The following is a 24283-nucleotide window of genomic DNA, read 5'->3' on the forward strand; positions in this document are numbered from 1 at the left end:
GCATGGAGATCGGAAAAAGTGGAACTAAATCTGTATGTTGTAATACTGCCTTTGTCCTCTAGATGGATGACTATCCTTACTGCATGAACCAGAGATGATGTCATCAACACTACCTCACCCTCACTGCCTGTGTTTCATGTAATACTGCTGCCCCAACTTAGGAATCGCACAAGAGAAAAGTAACAGTATGCTGTAAACTGTACAAACATAATTAGTAGTTTTGTTTATTTATCCATACAGTCTCAAAAAACACTCCTCGTGACAGTCAACCTTTGCATATTTGAAATTTGAAGTAATGTGAATACAGATGGTACATTAATTGCATTAGTATGTTGAATACTGCTGGATTCTGGTGTGTTAGTCCTACTCTTTCTCTAGGATTGTACGTGGGATCATCAGGAGTCAAGCTGTCATGTTGGCACATTCAGAATGGTTCATTCCCTCAGGGAGCGAATGCATTGCATACTTGAGTCGTGCTGAACTTAAACATCGATACACTTACAGTACTTATGGATCAGAGGTAAGTTGATAGTGCTTGGATGGAACTGATAAAAGCTTTAGTACAAAAACACAGTTGAATGAGAGGTACGGCTTGCAGTTCTCGAATGGAACTGATAAAGGGGGTTATGGTAGAAAAAGCTGGTTCATAAACTAGGATTTACTTTTAATGTAACCCTTGTGCATGACCTACCAGACGAATAGCTGTAAAATACTAATTGTTTTCTCTTTAAAATCAATGATTAATAACCACTGCAATATTTCATAGACAATCCAATCCATTGATGGGGTTTCATGTCATTCTGGACCAGGAGCTATAGATTGTGGAATAATCATCTCCCACAGAAAAAAAAAAAAAAATGCAGTTTGTTTTTACCTTTTCTCTCCAAAAGATGCATTAGCATTCTGACCATCTGCTTATACCGTCCTGTGGGCTGTGGAATGCCTACATTCCCTTTCGAGGTTGTGATTGGTGGAGAGGCAGCGAACGCTTTATCCCTGCAGCCAAAAGGGGCCACCGGTGGCCGATAAACCGGCGCCCTCCCTGGGGACCCACACAAATAAATAAAGAGGGCTTTCTCTCTCCAGTCGCTGGGAGGACTGTCTGAGCAGCCTTCAGAAAAACAACTTAGTCATTCACTCAGTCATACATACATATATACATACATATTACATAGGCTGCATTTACACACACAAAATCTGATTCGGATCAGATCTGCGGCGCTGATCGGGTCTTCTCATGGCCGTCTAAGCAGGGGGGAAAAAAACAAAATCTCAATCCTTGTGGTTTCCCCCTGCTTAGATAATCAGGAAGATCCGATCTGGGCCACAAAGAATACAAAATCAGATTTTGGCCATACATGGCAGTGCTGCAAAATACAGGATACAGAAGGATACACCAACAAAACGGAGGTATGATGTACAGTATGTCGGTTCTTGGAAAAAAAAGAGAATCACTGTGGACTGTCCAGTTTGATGATGGGAAATATCTTTGGTCAACTATGTGGGTGGCAGTTAAACAGTCTGTTATGGCAGGTTATAGGTGAGTCAACTTCATACTACATGTGGGTAATCATGCCGTAAATCTGTGGATTGTAGTGTAAAGAAGCTTATTAGAATGTGTACAGTCTATACATTATCCACATTAAACATTTTAATGGTGCATTCCTTTACACATCATGTAACCCATGAGGGCCATTATGGCAGCTCAGACACAGTAGCAGTTCACTGTCATTTCACAGTGCAGGTGAATGACAGCTGCAGACTGCTTCCCATGAGGCAAAAAAAAAAGAGACGGATTCTTTTTATTGGACGTTCTGGTTACAATCCATAAAGTGATTCCAGGTTCCTCTGTTTGCTACCGATGTCTCTCACATCACCGGGGCTGTATCCATCCAACCGCTGAACACCCGTCCTCCACTATCCCAAGATATTCCTTTTTCCGGTAGCCATCTCCAAGAGAAGTGTTCCTTCTTCACTTTGCATCCCAGGCACTCAGAAAAAAGAAGTGTCCGTTTAAGGCGAGTTCCAGGCAGTCCGCTCCCCTGGCTGGCCCAGGAACAGAGTGCCTGCTGCGGGTGCTGAGTCTGGCCCCACGGGGGCTCGGGGGCCCCGGTACAGAGTGCTAGCTGCGGCCCCGATGGATTGACTGTCTGTGGGCCACTCGTGAACAGGAAGCGCAGCACGTGCTCTTGTAGTAATCGTACACGCAGAGGCGAGCCTGGACCACCACGTTGCAGTTGAAGTACTTGTCTCTGCAGTTTTCATCTGAAACAAGAACAAACATGTTATACTCTAATGTTCCAGCAATACTAGCCGATCCTTATTTAACCAAGAGACAAGGACAGTGCCGTCGCCTCTGCATCACACACTAGGCCAGAACACCGTCCAGGTCAGTCATATTCCAGGTTACACTGTAGGGATTGACTGACCTATTTGAGGTATGCAGGGCTCTGGGTTGCATTCCTCCTTCTCTGCTGGTCTCAGCTGCTCCTCGCAGCCGTCGCTGGACAGCATGTCGTCGGAGAGGCAGCGCACCTCCCGCACGCGGAAACCTCCCTCGCACGTTTTCGAACACTGCAGGGAGAGGAGTCCGAGAACAACGGCACAAGCCCCGGATTAATAACATTATCAGTCTCAAGAAATTGTACCGCTACTACTGCTGCTAGTTTGCACATCCTATTAATGCTGTAATCCATTCCTTTTCATACTTTCATTCTTACATTTCTACTGAACATGTTCTATGTTGGAAGTGTCGATTGCGTATGTTTATACGGCCCTCTTGTGCTATATTCTTGGTTATATCTTTTTCTTTTCTGTACCTCATTACTATTTGCTGCTGCAATGTACTTTCTGTCTTGAAAAAAAGCCCTAGTATATATATGTGTACATGGAAATTCAAAGTGAATTGATTATTGGATCAAGTTGGAGTATGTATAACTTTTATTATTAAAGACCCCATGAAATGGCATCTTTACTTGCTGGATTTGATGCATTTCCTGTTGGAAAAGGATGTTGGGGTGGGACATGATGCAGTGAGGGATCATTCAAAAGTCTAAACTAATGGCATATGAGAGAAAGGCATTTTATTTGATGGGAGGGGTGCAGAGGGGTGGGACTGTTCAAAAATCTGATGGTTTTATTGGTTAGAAATACGCCTACTAGTGCAGCATGAGGTCACCATGAAAGATACTCTGTTTTCCAGGAAGTAAAAGTAATGAAAGTTTCATGGAATTTCATGGGGACTAACTCATATTCAACCAGGCAACTTACTAAGGATTCTTTTTTTTTGGAGCAATGGCCTGAGGGAGTAGTTGCAGGTGGAGCGAGGGTTACATACATTAACACATCGACACCTAGGAGCTTGTACTGTTGGCCACTGAGCAGCTACACTGCAACAGCTAGGGACTGACTGCCTTGCTCGGGGGCAGTAGTTGCTGTGAGAGGGGAGAGGGTGTAATATCTTACTCACAGCACTCCAGTCAGTGTGGTACCACTTGGCCCCGCAGGCCTTGAGGTGGCAGCTCTGCTGGCTGAGCGGCCGCTCCAGGGAGGAGCACTCGTACGGCGGCATGACGCTGTATCCCTCGTCCGACTTCATCAGACACGCCACCGACCTCTGCTGGCTGCCCGCGCCGCACTCCGCAGAACACTGGGGTGCAATAGCGCGGACCATATGGATGTAATTAGACATCACAACACGGGGGGGGGAAAGAGAACAGAAGAAACACATCTGTAACATGTCACTGTGAAATCACTGTGAAATCCCAGGTATTTTAGCTGCTCCAGACAGCTTCCCTCTAAGCCTGCTGTGACCTCTCGGCGGCCTCCTACCTGGCTCCAGGGGCCTGTGAACCACTCGATGCGACTCTCACACGGGCCGTTGTTGCAGACCTGCGAGTCGGCGGGCCGCTCGTTGCCGCAGCCCTCCAGGGGGAGGCTGCCGACGTGGTTGGTCAGGCAGAGGACGCCGCGGCTCCGCACGCCCATCCCGCACTCAGCGGAGCACTGTGGAGGAAACACACAGATTAGGTTCTCCAGTGATCTGTAAAGAGAGAGAAAGTAGCTGGAAAGTCCTTTGTGATTTATTGGACCGCTGACATTTCAGCACAAAGCTTTGCTTCACGGTGGGTACAGTAAATGTCCCAAAAAGGAGAGAAGAGCCTGTGAGTGATTTCTCCTCTTTTTACGAGTTGATGTGCTCCAATCGTCAGCACCTCACTGGGTAAATGCACTTTGTCTTTTTCTGATACTGGATCCCCAGTTATTTAAAAAAAAAAAAAAAAAACACTGTCCTCCTTCATCAATTTACCCATGTGCAAAACACTCAAATACTGGGCCAGAACCTGATTTAAATAGTACATATGCATGCCAAATGTATGTAAAGACTCAGAACAGTCTAATTTGCAGTTATGAATTTGAATGTACACATACTCTGAGTGTGCAAAACATAAAGACCATCTTCCAACTGTTCTTTGGAACAATCCATGTTTTCAGTTGTATCCATCTTTACAACAATCCATCTTTGACTCCCCCCCTCATTTCAATCTCCCCTTTATGACTGAAGTGGATTTGGTGAAATCAATAAGAGATCATAGTTTTCACCTGGACCCACCAGCCAGTCTGTTCCACAGAGAACGCATGTGGTTTTCTACTAGTTACAGCATTCCCATCGAGTCCCATTGTATTGTTGTGATAAATAGATGTGTTGCATTTCTGTGCTCTGCTGCTGCCGGTTGCTTAGCTCTCCTTTCCCTGCGGGGGCCTGGTCATCTTTCCAACCGGACTCAACTGTTCTCTCTTCTTGGCGCCCCAGTGGTGCAATAATCCTCTACTCCAGTCTGAACAGCAGTCACTCCACATCATCTGCTGTGGGCTGAAAGCTCCTCTCTTCAAGAAGTGCCTCTCAGCACCCTCTCCACAGTGAATCGTCCCCTCTCCCGTATCTTCCTCCTCTACTTATTCTAATGTGCTCTTATCAAAACCCCTTCTACCTCTCTCCTTAGCTCTTATTTTATTCATTTCGTTTCCTAGCACTTCTGTTTCAGGATCATTCCAGGCGAAGGGTCACAAGATTATTGTCAGGCACTGTGGCTCTGACCCTTGAACTCCTTCGCTATTGGTTGCTTGTGATAAAAGTGATCGAGGAATTGAAGCTTATTCTACTGTTGCACTCTTTGTAAGTCATTCTGGATGAGAGCACTGGCTACATGTCTAAAATGTAATATGCATTTTCAGAAAAAACAAAGTAATGACAACAACGGAGAAGGAAAGTCATTTAGAAGTGTTATCAAGGACAGGAGCACAAAAAGTGGCAAAACAGCATGAAACAGCAGGAAAACCATAATCTACAAATGAATCCATTGTAGAAATCCCATTTACAGCATGCTTCCTCAACTGCTGCTGCACTTTTGCTCCATCCCCAACAGGGATTGTTTGGCAAAAAACAAACATTGCTGTCTGTTCAGCTGTCAGAAGTTACAAGGAATGATCTGGCGGACTATCTGGCTGAGAGACTTTAGAATTTGTGTAACACTCAAGAAAGAACTGCCTGCGGTGTCGATGAAGGACAGGTGGAGGATAAATGCATGAAGGGGTGACTTCTACAATGGCTGCCACTGTATCAGAAATGAATGGAAGTTGTGTGTCCAAAAAAAAAAAAAAAGGTGAAATCCTATGATTTCACGTGATAGCGGGTCTGATACCTACCCTGTTGCCCCACTCGGTGTAGAACCAGCTCTTGGCGCACGGCCCCATGTCGCAGTTCTCTACATCGCCGGGCCGGAGGTTCATGTTGCACTCCTCGTCGGGAACAAAGTCGCCCACGTTGCTGACACAGCGCACCTCCCGTGACCTCTGACCCAGCCCACATGGCACAGAGCACTATGGGGGGGACACAGGCCGCGTGGTTACACTACTGTACAGTGCTGGGAAGAATGCCTTGCTTCTTTATATTTTTGCACGAGTAGCTCTCTAGCCTTGATAGCTGCTCAGGAGGAGCTCTTCTATAAGACTCTGTGTTCGTTGGATCATTCGTTTGTGTGCAATGCTTTTCGCAGTGTGCTTAGGGGAATTACTGTAAGCACTGTTTAGGTGGCTAAGAGGCGTTGGTAGGCACAATGTGAAGCATTCACCATAAAGCACAGCCTCGAGACTTTTATTGCCTTTATAAAACAGCAGTAACACACCCATTTGAATAAAAAAGACAAATGTTCAATAAACTTTTATGCTTAGTAATTTGTACTTTTAGTTTAGCTCATTACTATTTAAGTTATGTGTTTAGCAGGTGTTTTAAACAGCTTTTAAACAGTGGACCAGAACTATCTGTTTTATAATATTAGTTTTTTCCACCTGTAAGCTGTAATCAGGGATAAATAGATTTTAGCTGCCACTCACAGCGGTCCACTCGGTGCGGATCTGCCACTCGCTGCAGATCTTCAGCTGGCAGGTGCTGGCGGTCTCGGGCCGCTCCAGGTGTCGGCAGCGGCTGGTGTGGACGTTGAGGGTGCGGTTGGCGTAAAACTGGCGACACAGGACCTGCCGGTGCTGCATGCCGAGGCCGCAGGTCTTGCTGCATTCTGACCACTCTCCAATGTCCCAGCTGCTCCCGTGAAAAAACACAAGAGCTCATTGTGAGGAAGGTGTCTTAGGCTACTTTCCGCTACTTTCACTGATAAGTTCCCTCCTCTCTGACTGAAGGTGTGTCAATTAGTGAAATCAGCTGCTGCAGTGTTTGCCTGTTCTGTAATAGCAGTATGGCTCCCCATGTTGAAACAAATCCTGCTATTGACTTTGTTTTCATTGTGATTTATTGGATTGAAGACATGTTTTCCCATCTACAAGTCAAACTGTTCAAGGAATGAATGAATATACCCACAAACTAGATGGTGAAACACATCCCAGCCCAGACTGTACATCGGTTCTATGAAATCTCAGTCTACCAGGCGCACTAGGACGGCATCCCCCTGTGTTGACCTCGTTCAGTCCGCTGAAAAATCTTTTGAGTATCTGTTATTCTTCACTGCCTCTCAATGACAGTTTGAATACTTGGTTACTGCTCCTTGGCAAGAGACTGGAAGAGTCGTCAGTTGCATTTAAAGCTAAATTAATTCCACTTTTGGTCCAACTTTGCTTACAGTGTTTTAAATGACTTTTTGACAAGTCTGCAATTCAAACTGACAAATTTTATAGCCACCACTAAACCTCTTCAGCAATTCCTTAAATGTTTTATGATTAGGGCATTGTGGTACGGGTAATAACATCAAACCCAGAGGCTGCCATTTTTATACACATAGGACACTGATGAAGCTTTCTGTGCACACTGAATGTACGCACAGTAAGACTGAGAAAACCTGCTTTTTACATGAAATAGAACGACCAGGTGAAAGCTCTGATCCCTCATTGATTTCACCTTTGATATCCACCTCAAAAATGAAGGACAGGAGGGGGAGGTGGACACAAATGCGTACATGCCATGTACGCATTCACTGTCACTTTCTACAAAACACTCCCTAATAAAAGCAGGAATGCCTTAAACTAACTGTGATAGTGCATGTATTCATCAGTGTGTGTATATAAGCCTGATCGTAGAAGAGAGGGGTCTCTCACAAGGCGGGGCAGGGCTGGAGGTTGCAGGGCTCCTCCTGTGGACTCGGTCTGCTGCTGCTGTCACACAAAGCGTCCGACACTTGGTCATGGTTCAGCCGGTGGACACAGCGGAAGATGGAGTGTCTGAAACCTGAAAAACACACAAAGGAGACACATATTCATGCACCGAATCCTGCACCTGGAATCTATATAAGTGAATCCTCTATAAGCAACAAAATTGCATGCCTCACTCTGTGAAATGTAAACAAAAATTGCAGACACTCGTCACAACTGGAGCCATCCTCAATGTTTTAATAGCAGCTTTGTGAAATAGTATGTTTGCTTAGCTTACTAATGCTATCACAACAGCAGTTCTGTTTTCCCTGCTCCCTCTGTATGTCTAAACAAGGGAATGTGGGAAATAAGAAAAACAATTTGACGGTTAGCCTGACTCTAGAGATGATGCAGCGTCTCCAAAATGTATTTACAAATATTTGGATGAAGTACTGACTTCTGTTGCATGTTGGCCCATGAGTTCATTTTTCTCAGGCAATTATCAGGTCAAATGGTATAGGTATTTAGACAACTATTGGTATTGGAACAACTATTACTGTTCATCAAATATGCACCAGTTTACAAAATATTTACAACATCTTCCTAATATTGAATTATAGACCCTTTTATACAATTCACGATTTAGTCTCAGTTCTCTTAAAGGTCCCATATTCTACACTTTCCAGTGTTTTATTTTATGTCTTGAGGTCCATTAAAAGCTGTTGCTTGTAATGTTGGCAATCTTGGAATTTAAGCTTATTCTACTGTTGCATTAATTGTAAGCCGCTCTGGATATCATTGTCAGCTAAATGCCTCAAATGTAAATGCGTAAGTAATACAAATTGTACTGACTGACCTTTACCACAGGAGGCGCTGCACTCTGTGGCACCAGCCAGTTTCCAGTTGTAGTCTCTCTGGCGTCTGGGTGGCTGCACCGCCGGTACCTGGTTGTCGGGGAGGCGAGGAGGGTACCGCCCCCCTCCGGCTGGGTCGTAGCCCTCCTGGTGGGTGTTGCTGTGATGGTCGTACCCACCCTGCCCATTCACTGTGTTCCCTAAGGCATGAACACAGGAGTTTAGGCTGAGTCAGGAACATGGGTGGAAGAATGAAGGGACAGACAGAGAAAAATGTGCCAAGTAGATAGATGGAAAATAGATAGATGGACACAGATAGAAAAAGGCCGGACGTAGATGGATGGATAGGCTGGATAGCTAAATGAATGGACAGATGGAGGAATGGACAGATGGATGGATGGAAGGATGTATGGATGTATGATTGAGCAATCAGACAGAAAGATGGATGGAATGGATGAACAGAGAGCAGGATGGACAGTGGGTCTGACTCACCATCTGGCCTGTGGTTTGGGTGCTGAGGGCTGACTGGTTTGTCAGAGGGGAGAATGTACTCATAATGAATACCGGGGTTAGGCTGCTGGTAGATCATCTGAGAGCAAGAACATGGGATTCAGTCAACAACCCTAAAATAAAACTATTCCCCTTTAAGGTTCAGAAAAGTCAAGAAATGATTTGATGAGTTCCCTTCCAGAATGAGAAAAATGTTATGCAGCGGTAGCCATTGTCACAATATGAATTACAAATTACTTTTTAAAGGGTAAGGGGTAATTTACAGACTACACAACTTCTCATTTGGGGATATTGAGTGGTAAACAAGGTACTGATTGGGCACTTGGGACTAACTCTTGTCTTGAAACCCTATTTTGTCAGGCTTTGTATGATAAATAAGGGACTGTAGGTATCTGTAGGTTCAAGCTGATTAGTTACTCACATAAACATCCAGGATCTCATTGGTGGGCCCCTCAGCGAGGAAGGACTCCCCAGCTGTGCTAGTGATTTCATTGGGTCGGCGGTAGGTGAACATGGTTCCCCCGCCCTCGTACTTCCCTGGCCGATCAATGGCCCAGTTCCCATTGATGATGGATCGCCCCGATCGGCTACGGAGAGCTGGAAGAGACAGACAGAACGACCGCACAATCACTACTGACAGCATCAGCTCAAACGGACAGGAAACCACTGCTACAATCTCTTCAACGTAATTGTTGTTTAACGTAAAACCGTTTAGGCGTAATGAGAAATGTAGTAAAAAAAACTAAAAAAAAAGGCTGAAGCTGAATTTCCCTACTTTAGAAAGTAATTATAGCTAACTGGATAAATGTTCTCACGTGTAGTTTCAAAGTAATGTCTTTTATAAACGTGACAACGTGTTTGTGCTGGCAAATCTTTCATGTAAATCCTGTAACGAAATCTCTCAAGATGTTTTCCGCTGATTCCGTGGATTAAGGACAAGAGGCCATTAGAAAAGCATTAGAAGTGTAACGCTAGACAGGCTTGTAGAAGAGTGTTTGGACAACTAAAAGCACATTAGAGATGCACAGCGTAGAACAGAGGCCTATTGAGGAACATCAGGGCCATGGTAAGGATACTGTAAGTGGCTGTTGCTAGATTCTTGTCCTTGTCTCCTCTTTGCTGTTTACATTTGAAGGATTTCATTCCAAAAAGCTATAAATCCATTTTAGAAAAATGTTGCTACCTGGAATTTGTCAGTCTATATTTCAAACACACAGATAATTCTGTGCGAGCAAAGGTTTTGAGATGACTACATTTAACAGAAACCCATAATGAGCTTTATTTTCATGCCAACGAGCATTTTGTACGAGCAGGCATCGTTTTCTTTTTTCCAATTGGCAGATATCTCAGTTTGGAATGAACTCTTCATTTTATCCCAAGGATGTTGCCTTGATTCACAGCTCCTCAAACAGCAACTTCAATGTACAGTGCACTCACTGAGTGAAAGGAGCCATTGTCTATGCATACATTTTCGCTTACTCACTTACTGGGGAAGTATTGTCCGGAGTGGGGGTAACAGTGTGTGTGCATGTGTGTGTATGTGTGTGAGTGAGTGAATGTGAGAGAGCGTATGTGAAAGCGTGTGTGAGTGTGTGTAGCTGTGCATGAGCTTGTGTGTGTGTGTGTGTGTGTGTGTGTGTGTGTGTGTGTGTGTGTGTGTGTGTGTGTGTTTGTGTGTATATGAACAGTTGGGTCAAATTAAAGAAAGCAGAGCATACTTGGCAACGAAGTAGTTTGGACTTGAAAGGTAGAAGAGAGAGAAAGAGAGGGAGAGAGAGAGAGAAAGAGAGAGAGGCCTCCATCCTTACAGTGTTCCTCGTTTTTTAGGGAGTGGTGAAATTCCTCACCTTAATTAAAAAGGATGGCGAGGCTGGGGGGGTAAGATCCTCTAATGAAAGCTTGTTTATACACTTTCCCTGAGGGGGAGCGGCCGGGGGGGAACTCAGGGCCACTTGCTCCTTCTCCCGAACCGACTGCTGAGCTGTGGCATGGCTCTCATTAAAACAACGTCTGACATTCCAACAGTCACTTCTGAAAATAACCCACTACTGTGTCGCACTGTTTCGCCTCTGAAAAGACACCAATTATCTGTGTAGTGCGTTTCACTGAGGGGCTCCAATAAAAGCCTGCACCACTGCGGCGGCGGGTAATATACACTTTGGAGAAATCCGGAAAAGTGGCCGCCCCACTAGTTGATCTGCCTTTTAATTAGACAAATCCAATCAATTTTACAAGCAGCTGCAGCCTGCTGTGGCCTGCGGCTGGGCTTACAGCTGTTAACTTGGAGAATAAATGCATCACATGTAAAAACACAAAAAAAAAAAAGGCTGCCCCCGTAAGACATTTCATAAATTTCTAATCTAATAATCTCTTCCAGGATTTTAGGATTGAACTTTTTTTTATTGGTGTCGTAAATGTAATCTGAAACATAATACAGCATGTGGTGCAAGGAGACCCCTAACTTTCCCGCATGTGTTTTTGGGGCCGGGATGGAGGAAGAGCTGTGGGGAATCTGGCAGGCAGCAAGTGATAACTGTAAATCTGGAAGGAAATTGAAATCCTCTAATGGTAACTGGAAGGCAGCTGGTAAATTGATAGTGACAAGATGAAAGTATTCCAAACACAAAACACTGAATGGCTTCAGACCCATTTCATACTAAAATATCTTTAAAGGGGCAATAAGTAAGAGTCATTTTTAGTGTCTCATAGCACAAGATGACCATAATATATCTGCAGGGCGTTGATATGGTTACTGATCAGTACCAAAAATTAAACAATTACATTGCCAGGTATTGAGATTTCTGACTTTCAAAACTCACTCACCCGTACTCTGTTTTTGAACAAAAACTCCCCGTCCATTGGAACATCAAAACACTCATTTGTAGGGTGTGTCTCTGTAAGCATTTATGTCTGAAGAAGAGCTTTGCTCGAAACATTACATGTGGTGGTAATTAAACACCTTTGGAGAAATCTCTAGTGTGCGGACTCTATCTTACAATAACATCAAAACACTCCCAATCTCCTCCCCCACCTTCTCACAATGACGGGCTTTGCAACACATTTCAGCTACAACGGCTAAAAAGCCTCTTTCTCAAGCCAAAAAAGCAAATGACAAAGCAAAATCATTATTACAGTATTTTGCATCATGATATACTGTATTACCTCTTCACTAGATGTTTCTGTTGGATCTCTGCTCTATTCTGGTCCTCAGGACCCAGAGTGCTGCTGGTTTTCTATCCTAGCAGGTAGTTAATTGCTGTTAATTACATTCTCCTTGCACCCCAGGTGTAAATCCGTCCTGATTAGATGGTTAGAATGAAAACCAGCAGGGTTCTGGGTACCGAGGACCAGGATGGAGAACCACTGCTGTAATTAGCTATGTTTCTTGTCTCTACTGTGAAAATGGGACTTTATTGTTTGTGTCAGTTACATGCCACTGTAGCTCAAGGGGGGTAGTGGTTGTGCTAGAGACTTGTGTTCCAGTCATAAGTTCAGATTACTTTATGTCCCTTAATGCAGGGGTGCCATGGAGGGCAGAGAGTCTGCAGGTTTTCATTCCAACCAATAACTATATCAGGTTATTTCACTGATTGGTTCCTCCTCTCCTTAAATGTGTCTATACAGCTGCAACAGAATACATTGGAGAGACTCAAATTTAAATATGAAACAGGTCTGAAGACATTCATCGTTGTGTGGACTGGTGCTCCAGCTAGTTGCTCTCACCCAGGTAGTTCCTGCTCTTCACCATCTCCGTGACGTTGATCTTGGTGGCTCCCTCTGGGATCTCCACTATCTTGTGGTAGCCGACCTTGGACAGGCTGTGTTGAAACAGTCCAGAGACCAGCTGGCAGGCGGTGTTGTCACCTCCACACACGCCGCATTTGTCCATCACCTTGCCTGATCCGAGGTACTCATCGCAGCCGAGACTCTGTCAGAGAGAGAAGAACATGGAGTGTTGTGACAAGCAGGAGAACAGAGAACAGCTGGAGCCGAAGTATGGAAGTGTGTGCTTCAGGTGTTATGGCTTTTAGCCATAACAGTGTGAGGCTTATTAGATCTGTGCAAGTGGATGGAATATTCTTAATCAAAGAAAAAATGTTAATTAGACATAAGAATATATATTTGCAAAGCTAAGCCATGTCTCACTTGCTAATTGAACTCCATGGTCTGCAGATAATTAACTACAATAATACAATAACCAATTAGCAGGGATCTTGTTACTTTCCAGGAGGCATAATCTTGGCATGACTGTCATTGAACAGACCCCAGAGTTTCCCACCTAATTCTCCAAGGTGTGAGTTTTCTATGTCACATTGGCGGTCATAAATTACAGGAAACCTGGACATGGTAAGTATAGAACAGTCAAATCAGCAGTCCATAAATTAAGTAAAACCAGCCGTAAAAGCAACTTGCTGTGCAAATAGCTGGTGTAGAGGCAGAACTGGTCCCACTGGGCTACTGTACATTCAGCCCCACCTGGCCAAGGCTATTGCAATACCAGGGCAAATCCCCAACGGACCTACCTAGCCAATGAGGCAACCTACAGAGTGGGCATCATGGGGAAAGTCATTCAGAATTAATGACACAAAGCACATCTGTGATTGGACGGCAGCCAATCTCCAGGCTTTCCAGTCAGTTTGCAGCTCTCTCCCGTAGAGACGTGGCTTTACAGCACCTAAACGCAGCGCTCATGTGAATCTCTCCTGATCCCAGTTGAGGTATTATGCCTGCGCTGTCTTGTAACGCAAACATATTTTCCTTGGAGTTAATGTGTGCACTGGGTCCCAACGTTCATAAAAACGTGTTAATTCAAACACAGCAGCTCCTTTTACAGAGTAACCAACGTGTGGCTACTGAGCTTTACGTGTGGTCCAGAGGTGCCAAACATAACTCTAAAGATAAATTACGTAAACAAATGCATAAGAAGTGTAGACAGTCATAAAAATGGGTTTTGCTGCAGATTGTGGTTATTTCCATGGACTTAGCTGTACTAGGGCAGCAGTAAGTCAGCTGCAGGCCGGGGGAAAGAGGGAGAGGCGGGGAGAGAGAGGGGTAAAGTGAGAGACAGAGAGATTAAGAGAGGAAGAGAGGGATATGGAGACATGGAGAAAGGTAGAGTTGAAGAGACGGAAAGAGGGAGAGACAGAAAGAGGGAAGGAGGAAGAGAGGGAGAGAGAGGGGAATAGCAGGCAAGATGCAGAGGAAGAGGTAGAGCAATAGAGGAAGAGATAGAGAGTCATAGAGGGAGAGATAGAGAGACAGAGAGAGTAAGAGAGGAAAGAGGGAGAGATGGTGGACTGAGGGTGGACTCAGGAGAGTGGAGTCTGGCTCTCACACACCCATAGCAGCTCACTCTGTACTGGGCCAAAACACCGCCTGGGCCAAAGCAAACACCGAGCGCCTCCTTCTACACAGGAAATAAGCGATGAGAGAAAGGAACAGCAAACTAAGAGTGCTGCAAAAAAAAAAAAAAAAAAAAAAAAAAACGAAACTGGCAAATGCTTCTGTGGCCGATGTGGAATTATGCTACAGTACTGGATAAAGCCTGGATAAAATCACAGAACATAACAGGACAGGCACATTCAGGGAAGCGTTGCTCTCTTTGAGACGGAGCGAGATGTTCTGTGGTTTCATGATCGAGCTTTACAGATCAGTGAGGACAAAGTCTCTCAGAATGCGACAGTCTACACACTGGTGACAAAAGAGAGCTGTAAATGCACGGTAAAACACTTTTGGTAATAAGACTGGCTACAGCAAGACCACCACAGAAAATAGGCAAAAAGGCTTGCTGCTCGTGGCAGTGGAGGAAGGCTGTCAGTTCTGTAAATACACAATGAATCTGTCTTTCGCGTCTCCATTTTCACCATAAATCCCTTCGACCTAAAACAACACAATTATCGCAGCTAGTCAGCATTTGCCTGAGAAAGGGGAAAATGTTCCTCTCATAAAACAGAGCTTGACAAGCTGAGAGGTTATCTATGGCCGCTTGGCTGGGCAAATCTCTGAATCAAAACATATTAGTGTAGGAGTGGAGAATAGTAGTGTAATTTATTGACAGAAATCTGAATTGTCAATGTAGTATCATATGACTGTGGACTTCAGGGAAAAACGCACAGGATTTTCATTCCTCTGATATGGGAAGAGCCAAGAGGCTCCAGCTCCTACAGTGCAGGAAGCATTAGAGAGCTAAGGGACTACTTGATATCTAGTGATTTGGACAGTTGCACCATTTAAATCACCAAACTGTCAAGACAAACTTTTCAGCTTTGCAGCAGCGTGTTGCACAAAACACCCAACGTCCTAATCCGTCCCCGAATAATCCCCAAAACAGTCACATCTGCCCTCCAGGCTGTCCCTGACAAATGTGACCTTTACTGTGAACCCATCAAAATGAGGTGTCGCCGGTGTCAGGACACATGAACACAGCCACGGATTGGTGAGAGCCTTAGCAACTCTTCCCAGAGGAACTCCAACAGAAATCTGTGTGGATGACAAATGAGGAGGCGGGTTTGGAGTCGAGGTCTAGCTTCTTCCTTTCAAGGCATCTGTCGTGTTTTACTTTTGCATTCGATTTTTTAGTTAATTTAGTCAGAGACCGTGGCGATGCTTTCTTCACCTTCTTCTCTCTGTGGGTGGTTTGTGCCATCTGGTGAGGGAAAACACCCCGTTTTCAGTAGAACCATAATGGGATTTTTAAAATGTCACTAAAGCCCACCTTCATCTGGAAATGGTTAGATGTGTCAGGACGGTAGAGTCGACTCCCAGTCAACTGGGGAACACTGAAAACAACATTAATCTTAAAGTAAATCCTGATGGTATTTTCCCACACAATGCAGCTAGCTTAAACTTGTCAAATTGCTGAGATTTTAGTAGCAAAACTGAACTCGCACACATATTGCCAAAGGCAGTTGTCGCTGTGGATTTCTTCTACTCCCAAAAAAAACACCACCAGACGATTACAATCAGACACCGAAGTCCCCAGAGATGGTTAAAGGGTTAAAGTCCTTCACAAGTTTCCCCCCACTGGCCTAGAGATCGAACACTGCCAGTACTTTGTCTCCCTTCTCTCTCCTTCTCAGCTTTCCTACTGTCTGAATAAAGAAAATAAACTAGGGAGAGTGGGCGCTCACTTGCCTTTATGAATCACTTTAATTGCAAAGTACAATAAATGTACAGGAAATTTGCCTTGGTGATATTTGCGGAAAAGGTGCAACAAAATTCATGCATTAAAACATGACATACTGGAATACACACTGTGACAAACAGTAAGAAAGTACCACCTCAGGTCATTTGTGCCACTGTATCCCTCGGAGCAACCGGATTGTTGTATAGACCGCTTGTTCAATATCATAATGAAGAAATAAGTGAGGATTTACACAGTCCTCTTGATCTACTGTTAGAGTAATTGTAAAAATGATTCCCAGTTTGCTGTTTCAGTAGCATGTGTGCGGAGGCGTCTCTTCTCTGAAATAAAGATTTAGACGCAGTGAATAACCGTCTAAACCAATAGCAGAGAGTGGGTGGGAGAGGATGGGAAATATCAGACGTTTGTATCAGCGCTTAACACTAAACATGCACAATGTCAAGATATACAGTTGCACCGGCATTCTGTCACTGAATCCCTTCCCGACAGCATTGGCATAAGTTACAGTTGCCTTGCAATAATAGCGCTTTTAACTGTGTGGGGGGCCTGGTTTGTGGTTCCACATGAGGAATGCAAATATGAATAAAACTTGAGTAGTCGGAATGACTTCATGCTTAAACTAATAGGAATGTTGGATACAGCATACGGTCTTTTACCTCCATCCCCCCGTCTATAGTAAATTAACGTCAAGATGCGATGGAAAAACAGAGTCTGTTCGGTGCTGGAACTTCTCAAAGCAGAAACGTGTGGTCGAATGTAGTGTGTGTGTGTGCGCGTGTGTGTGTGTGTGTGTGTTTTGCACGCTGAATTGTGTTCCTAGCAAGCTTTACTTTTGCAGTGTTTGAATCTGTTGTGGGTTTTTTATCAGACAATGTGCATTTTAGGTAATGTGTGTCTTCATCAAGTGGGACATCGTCAGGCGTTGTAGTTCTTTGTCACATTGGCCTCAAGTGTTACACAAGTTTATCCTACTGGGAGTTGGATTCAGTGTGCAGGTATTCCTTTTTTCCTTTGCTCAGTAGTGACTTTAGTAGTTAACTCATATTTGTTTTGTGATTGAGATGTTTTTTTATATCGCAGGGTCTGTTCACAAGACATTTGTTTTTTTGTTTTTTTATTAATTATCTGTGTGTATTGATTTATCAACCATTTATATTGTCTAATTTATATGCTTGTCGGCGGCAATTGAACTTGTAACTTGGTTCTGGGACAGTCACTCTAACCACTAGGCCACCCTGCCACCCCTAAATTTATAAAACTAAAAACTACCCAGCATAGAAGATAACGTTTGATTTAGGATGTGCATACACTATTTTCTGTGTCTAGCGTGAGTTTGGTGTCGGTCAGTGTTTAGGTTGGTGGACAGAATGATCCACTACTGACAGAGAGATCAAGCCCAAGGCTGATGGGCTGACTGACAGCAGCAGATGCTGATGGCTGGACCAGAGCTACACTGCATCAGCAGCATCCAGATATAGGCAGCTGTTTGGGCAGCCATACACAAACTACAGACCAGAAAATAAACCATGCACAGTACATATTGGACATGGCTCAAGTCCGAACTCGCTCTCTTTCTCTCTGCAATTTTACTGTCTAAATTTTGTGTGTATTCACATATGTTCTTGATGCATTTTATTAAGCTTGAGAGCCGATCATAACTCAAACTACAGGTCTGGTTATTATAAATTTAACGCACACTGCAGAAATTAACATCTTACAGGCACAAAATATATTTAAAGCTCTGTCAGTTCCAAACTCTGATGATAATTGACAGTGAAAAGGAATATCTTATAACCAGTAAATTACTATGTAAACAAAGCCAATAGTGGGGCGACAGTGGTTCAACATTGGGTGCCATACTGCAATTATATATTGTGGCTTTGGCTGAAACCATGTCCACAGCAGCGTGTCAGGAACCGGCTCTGTCCAGACCAGGAGTTCCCACCATAGGTTAGACTGCAGCCTGATAAGTGCCAAGGCCACACTAGGCTGGCAGACATAAAGGGGATTTCAACATCAGCAAAATGTAAGAAGTCAGCGTGAACAACCAAAGCATCAGCTGGAAATTTCCCTAAGTGACCTCAGAGCCCTCAATGTGGCAATTTGTGTCGCTGCAGCTTTTGGTGGCAGTTTCACTTACAATTTTGACTCTTAAGCCTCCCAAGCCTGACAGTCTTGCCCAGAACAATGATCACATGATTGTCTGAAAAAACAAAATGTAATGGAAGAAGTTCTGAATAAAAGGATGTTTTCTTAGCCTGGATGTGGTGTAGCGGTTAAGTCCCCCATGTGTGGATCCACATGTATCCATGCTGGCCGAGGCTCAAATCCCACCAGAACCTTCTCTCCTGTGTCTCTGCTGTTTCCCGCTCAGCTTTCATACTGATCGAATAAAGAAAAACTCTAGACAACCTGGTCTAGAGAACGCTTGCAGGACATTAGCACAGCTCCTCATGAGATATCTTTTGGATTAAAGGGATACTGCGATCTACGCTCCAACTATAAAAGTGCACTTTGAGATGAAAGTAGTGCACCATTTTAAAACACATTTATGAGCGTAGGGTAAAAGGGAGTTGTTTGGTGAACATCGCAGGAATGTCTTCAGCTCTTCGCATGTAGAGAAGCTGGTGGAGCTCTTTGGAGATCCGCCACTGCTGTTATCGAGACTTGGCCAGCTGTGACACACCAGCTCATCTGGAAATGCAATATTTCCATGACTGGGCTTCCAGGTTGAGAATGCTGAGGCAACATCATCCCAACCTAGAAGAATTTATAGTGGAAGTGATGGTCTCAGTGTGGAAATGACATTACTGAGATCTTACGCAGATTAACTAGACAGATAGAGATAGATAGATAGATAGATAGATAGATAGATAGATAGATAGATAGATAGATAGATAGATAGATAGATAGACAGATAGATAGACAGACAGACTTACAAGTCATGATAAGAGACTATTGTCTAGTAAACAGAAAATGTGGCAGACAGCTCCAAGATTAACACCAATCTAAGATACAATGCACTGCTCCATATTTGCAGTGGTGACACTGAAACTTCTTGGCGTTTTAAATCAAGCGCAATACAAGATGTTACGGTTCATCAGCTGGAACAAATTAAACTTGCCCTGCTGTAGTTCTCAAAATGCCAGAAAAATCAAACCCAATAAAACAGCTGAGAGGTAGTCCAAAGGTAGTGGTAGACTGAAAAATCATTTCAAATACTATTTAACAATGCAACAACTGTCGAAGATAGACAATATCATACAATGTCAGGTCTTTCTGAATTTTTCTTACATCACCACAAGCTTTTAAAACCAATTTAAAACCAATTAAAACCACAATATGAGTCTGGGGAACCAGTAGCTGCCTGCCACGCTATTGCACTAGATCATTACAGTATGTCAAATATTACAGTTATCACCTGGTGCACCCATCTGATTGATTGATAGATTGATTGATACATCACATTGCAATTTCTGTACAACAAACATATTCCTACTATAAACACTTAGATGTTATATAGGTAGGAAAAGTGCTTTGCTGTTTTTTTCAGACTGAACTGATAAAGTGAACACAGAGTCCACCTTTAGTGAAGCGTATCTCAAGTATTCATAAAATTTTGAAATTATACTATAATTTCATTATAGTAAAGCCATTTTACTATAAGGCAGACTTCTCAGCTTATCAAATAAAAGCAATAGAAAACCTGAAATGACTTTCCCCAAATTACTCTTGCCCTTATTTTTGAATTCATTTTATTGGTGGTGAAACTTAATTAACCACAAGGGAGGTTCTATCCAGAGGGCTACAGTGTGCATTGTAGCGGACAAAAGATGAGGAGAAATGCTTCCTAAGTGCAACCACCATCTCCCCTGTGAGTACAGGCCCTCTAACCTCCGCACATTATCTCTGATCAAGGCTCTTTTGCTTCTGGCGGTTATCAGATTGACTTGTCATGGGCCAACAACTGCTGTATCTCCCTAGCCTGTGACTTGGTGTCAGGATGGGAGCAGATCAGGGTTAAATAGTAGTTGGGTGGGCTTACCGATCAGTACAATTAAGATTGTGCCACTTAAGTTGTCACTAAAAATCTGCTACAATGATTTTTAGATACTTTCCTGTGACTGTCTAAACTTCTGCCACTGATTATATTGCTTCCCCACCCCCATATGGCACTTAAAAAGGCCAAAACTAATACTATTTCACCCAGGTTTGGATGGGATGGCGCCATCTGTGTGGCTTGGCTGGGATCAGTTGTTCCAATACATTAATTTCACCTCATTTTCTCAGCTTCCTCTCTACTGAAATACAGAATAGAGAGGTAGAAGTGCTGCCATAATGGGCAAGGACAGGGCAGGGCAGGTTCACTATAAATAGTACTAGTAGGAATAGTACTAGTAGTAATAGTAGTACTAGGGAGAAGAGGAGAAGAAAGAGTAGTGGTAGTAGTCATAGCTGTAGCAGCTGTAGCACTAGTAGTTTACTGATCCCAAAGTCCATTACACCAACAATCTACAATGACATGCCAACTCAGGGAAAAGTCCTAGTACATGTACTGTAAATGTACTTAGTGGTGAAAGTGACTCTAAATCTGATTAGTGTACTGTAAACTGGTGAAGATGACCCTACCAGTGGTGGGGATAATGGTCTTTACCAGTAAAAGGATCCCATTCCAGTATTATGGTTCAAGAAGACAATTAGAAATTCAATGAGAGAAGCTATTTCAGCCAGCTGATCCTGCTAATCCACAGCAATGGGCCTGTTCAACAGACATTAGAATGCAGCCAGTGTGTGTGTGTGTGTGTGTGTGTGTGTGTGTGTGTGTGTGTGTGTGTGTGTCTGTCTGTCTCAGTGTGTTTGTGTGTTTGCCCGAGTGTGTGTGTGAGTGTGTGTCTGCTTGAGTGTGTGTAAGTGCACATTTGCCTAAATGCCTGCCTGCCTGTGTATGTGTGTGTGTGTGTGTGTGTGAGAGAGAGAGAGAGTGTGTGTGTGTGTGTGTGTGTGTGTGTGAGGGAGTGAGTGAGTGAGTGTGAGTGTGCACACCTGTTTGCAAGATGTGTGTGTGAATGCGTGTACTGTACATGCCTTTGTTGGGGTGTGTGTGCACCACCTGTATGCAAGGTTGTGCGTTTATGCATGCTTCTGTTGTGGTGTGTGTGTGTGTGTGTGCGTGTGTATGCTTCTCTTGTGGTGTGCATGTGTGTCTGCTTGCTTGTGTGAGAGTGTGTGTTTGATTGATTGTGTGTGTGTGTGTATGTGTGCATGCGCGCACACCTGTATGCAATATGTGTGTGAATGTGTATACATGCCTCTGTTGTGGTGTGTGTGCACCACCTGTAGGCAAGTTGGTGTGTTTATGTATGCTTCTGTTGCAGTGTGTGTGTGTGTGTATGTGTGTATGTGTGTGCGTGTGCGTGTGTGTGTTGGAGGTGAGCTCACATCATAGTGTATGGTCTGCTGATCCACTCCCTCCAGTCCATGTGAAGGGTATGTTGTGGTCGCCACGGCTACCAGCATCTGCCTCCCACATGCTGGGATGCTGTGGATCTTTAACTGGTTTTTGATCCCAACTGGTTTTAATGAGCGGGAGCGAGCGACACTGCCTTTACCACAGCCAGCACTCAAAACACATCTGTATCTGTGGAACCAAGACCGGGGTCTGCTGTCAAGTTCAAATGTGACATTCTCACTAATAAACTGACTGACTGAACCGCTTAGAGCATTGATTCTAACGTGGGGTCTGGGGACCACCAGGGGTCCTTGAGGGGGTTCAAGGGGGTCCCCAGCAAATTGAGGAATTGTTAAACTTCAGCATTATTTCAAGAAGTTAACACAATTAGAGAATGTAGAAGAAATGTTTTGGTTTTGGTCATAGTTTCTCTCTCTACCTACAATACATATAGTCTTGGAATTCTGGACAAAATCATATCGAACAATAAAAATATTCTCAGATTTGGGTCATGAGAGACAAAATCTCATAAATGGGGTTCCATGGTCCTAATGTGGACTAAATTAAGGATCCTTGATATGAAAATGGTTGAGAATCACTGGCTTAGAGAATGAAGGACTGCTTTCCCTGATGGACTGCCTTTTGCAATACACTGTGCAAAATATTAGGGACACTTACTCTTTCATGAAGTACACTGATGAGGTGAATCCAGGTAGAAGCCATTATCCCTTATTGATTTCCCTTATTAAATCTAATCCAATCCAATCACAAAGGAGGATAGATAAAGAGAAGCAGACAAGTTAGAGAAGGATTTTTAAGCTTCGAGACAACTGAGATGTGGATTGTGCAAAAGGGGCTGCAACTCAATATCAGGAAGATGTCCCTAATTATTTGTACATTCAGTGTAATATCTATAGCATTTGCATTTTTCAGTTCCACTTACATTATCGTATTCCATTTTCCGTACATTGCAGCACTGAAATGCGATCAGGAATTTAAACCACTTTTGGTCTGTAATGCTTATATCGTGGAAGAAAAATTGGCATGGAGTTACTGAAGCTTTCACTGAAGAACTGTAAAACAATCCGATACTATGCTCTAAACCTCCCAAGCAAGTGTACTTGATCAACTATTTAGTTTAACAAAAATAAATATTCAAATGGACCATCACACATGTAACATAACATATGTCGTTCAGTGGATTTTTTGGGGATTTTAATCCAAGTTTCCTTACAGTACAATAAGCATACATTTTTAGTGTGGGTGGCCCCAGAGGGAATTGAACCCCTAACTCTGGCAGTGTTATGCATATATAAGGAAGATGTGATTTCCAGTATAGCTCAGGTCTAGCAGACTTATTCAATTTGTTTTCCCTCAGATTTCACTTCTGGAACTGGTATCATGGGCTAGAAGGCTAACCATGGCTTGTAACCACAAACAGAAACACAAGGTTCTGGTGTTTTTGGATAGAAGTAACTCAGCTTTACTCTCCCCGCAACACAGCATTTCCCCGAAATCAATAACAATATCTGTCAAACCAAAGCGGGTATACAGAACAAGCTGGGATGATTTAACTAGGAAGAGATGATCAGGGCAGGAAACTAGACTTTTCCACCAACAGTGGTTGGTGGTTCCACGAATTTACAAGCCAATTTCCACCACCAGCCCACTGCACAGGAACAAACCTAAACAACACCAGAACAATGTTTTGTTACCTTCCAACGTGTTTGGTCGCATAAACAAGTATACCAGGCACAGAGTAGTAGTGTAAAAAGTACCATTTCTTTTGGTTGTGCATGATCAATCATTTTGTAGGAGTAGGCGTCAAATGGTGGACATCTCATTTTGCAACAAAACCCTTCATATCTATATTCTACAAGCTGCGAGGGTGGGTTTTTGTGGCCAAGCAGTGCAGAGAGACATAGGCATGAGTGGAGACCCTTGATCCCAACAGTAAAGAGAGGCCTCATCCGCACCACAGACTGCTCTCACAGCCTGGGGCCAAGGGCACAGCGTCTCCATAAAAGCCCAGTGCTTGTAAAGCACTCGGAAATAGCACCGAGCGTGTTGATTCTACAGCCATTAAAACGCATAGGGTTTCTCCTGACATCACCATTCTGATTTGGACGGACTGTTTTGGGAACAGAATGGCACGCTCTCTGGTGGGCATTGGTAGAGCATGGCATTAACGTCGCTAGGATTAGGGGTTTGATTCCCACTGGGGCTGCCCGCGCTAAAAAGGTTTGCACTCATGAGAACGTCTACCAAATGGCATAGGTTGATGGCACACGTTGAAAGGAGGAGGGCTTTCTACAGAACATGTGATTAGCCAACGCTTTAAATGGCTAATAAGCACGTCTCTCTGTTTATGAACTGTCAAAACGAACAGTGCCACAAACATCGTGAGAGTTGTTCTGACAGGAGTCGCGCTAGTTGCGGTCGTGAAATAACTTTGGGATGTGTGCCAGTGACATGGGTATAAAACAGGTTGTTGCTCTAACAAAAATACCATAGACCTCTGAGCGCAGTTGACCCCAGCATCTTCATATAAAATAGACAAGACCTGATATACTCAATCCTATAGCAGGACATCATTGGGTGTGATGTTGTGGACTAGATGTTAGCCTATGTGCAGGTGAAATGTCAGGCTAGTGTAGGTGTAGTTTAGGTGAGCAGTGTTAGTCTTTC

The 24283-nt window shown here is 43.7% G+C and overlaps 1 protein-coding gene across 1 annotated transcript in view; it reads right to left on the reverse strand.

Annotated features, from left to right (window-relative positions):
* Window positions 1-223: 223 nt before the first annotated feature.
* thsd4 (thrombospondin type 1 domain containing 4) overlaps window positions 224-24283 on the reverse strand; it is a 54356-nt gene continuing 30296 nt past the window's right edge. The window contains exons 8-18 of the mRNA XM_078284211.1: window positions 12726-12930; window positions 9424-9599; window positions 8985-9081; window positions 8495-8692; window positions 7606-7735; window positions 6394-6598; window positions 5707-5880; window positions 3832-4005; window positions 3470-3649; window positions 2430-2574; window positions 224-2265 (exon numbers count right to left, since the gene is read on the reverse strand). Of these exons, the coding sequence (XP_078140337.1) occupies window positions 2123-2265; window positions 2430-2574; window positions 3470-3649; window positions 3832-4005; window positions 5707-5880; window positions 6394-6598; window positions 7606-7735; window positions 8495-8692; window positions 8985-9081; window positions 9424-9599; window positions 12726-12930 (1827 nt within the window). The 3' untranslated portion in view covers window positions 224-2122. The remainder of the gene's footprint in view (window positions 2266-2429; window positions 2575-3469; window positions 3650-3831; window positions 4006-5706; window positions 5881-6393; window positions 6599-7605; window positions 7736-8494; window positions 8693-8984; window positions 9082-9423; window positions 9600-12725; window positions 12931-24283) is intronic.

The sequence above is a fragment of the Centroberyx gerrardi genome, chromosome 1, assembly GCF_048128805.1.
Source record: "Centroberyx gerrardi isolate f3 chromosome 1, fCenGer3.hap1.cur.20231027, whole genome shotgun sequence".
Lineage (NCBI taxonomy): Eukaryota > Metazoa > Chordata > Actinopteri > Beryciformes > Berycidae > Centroberyx > Centroberyx gerrardi.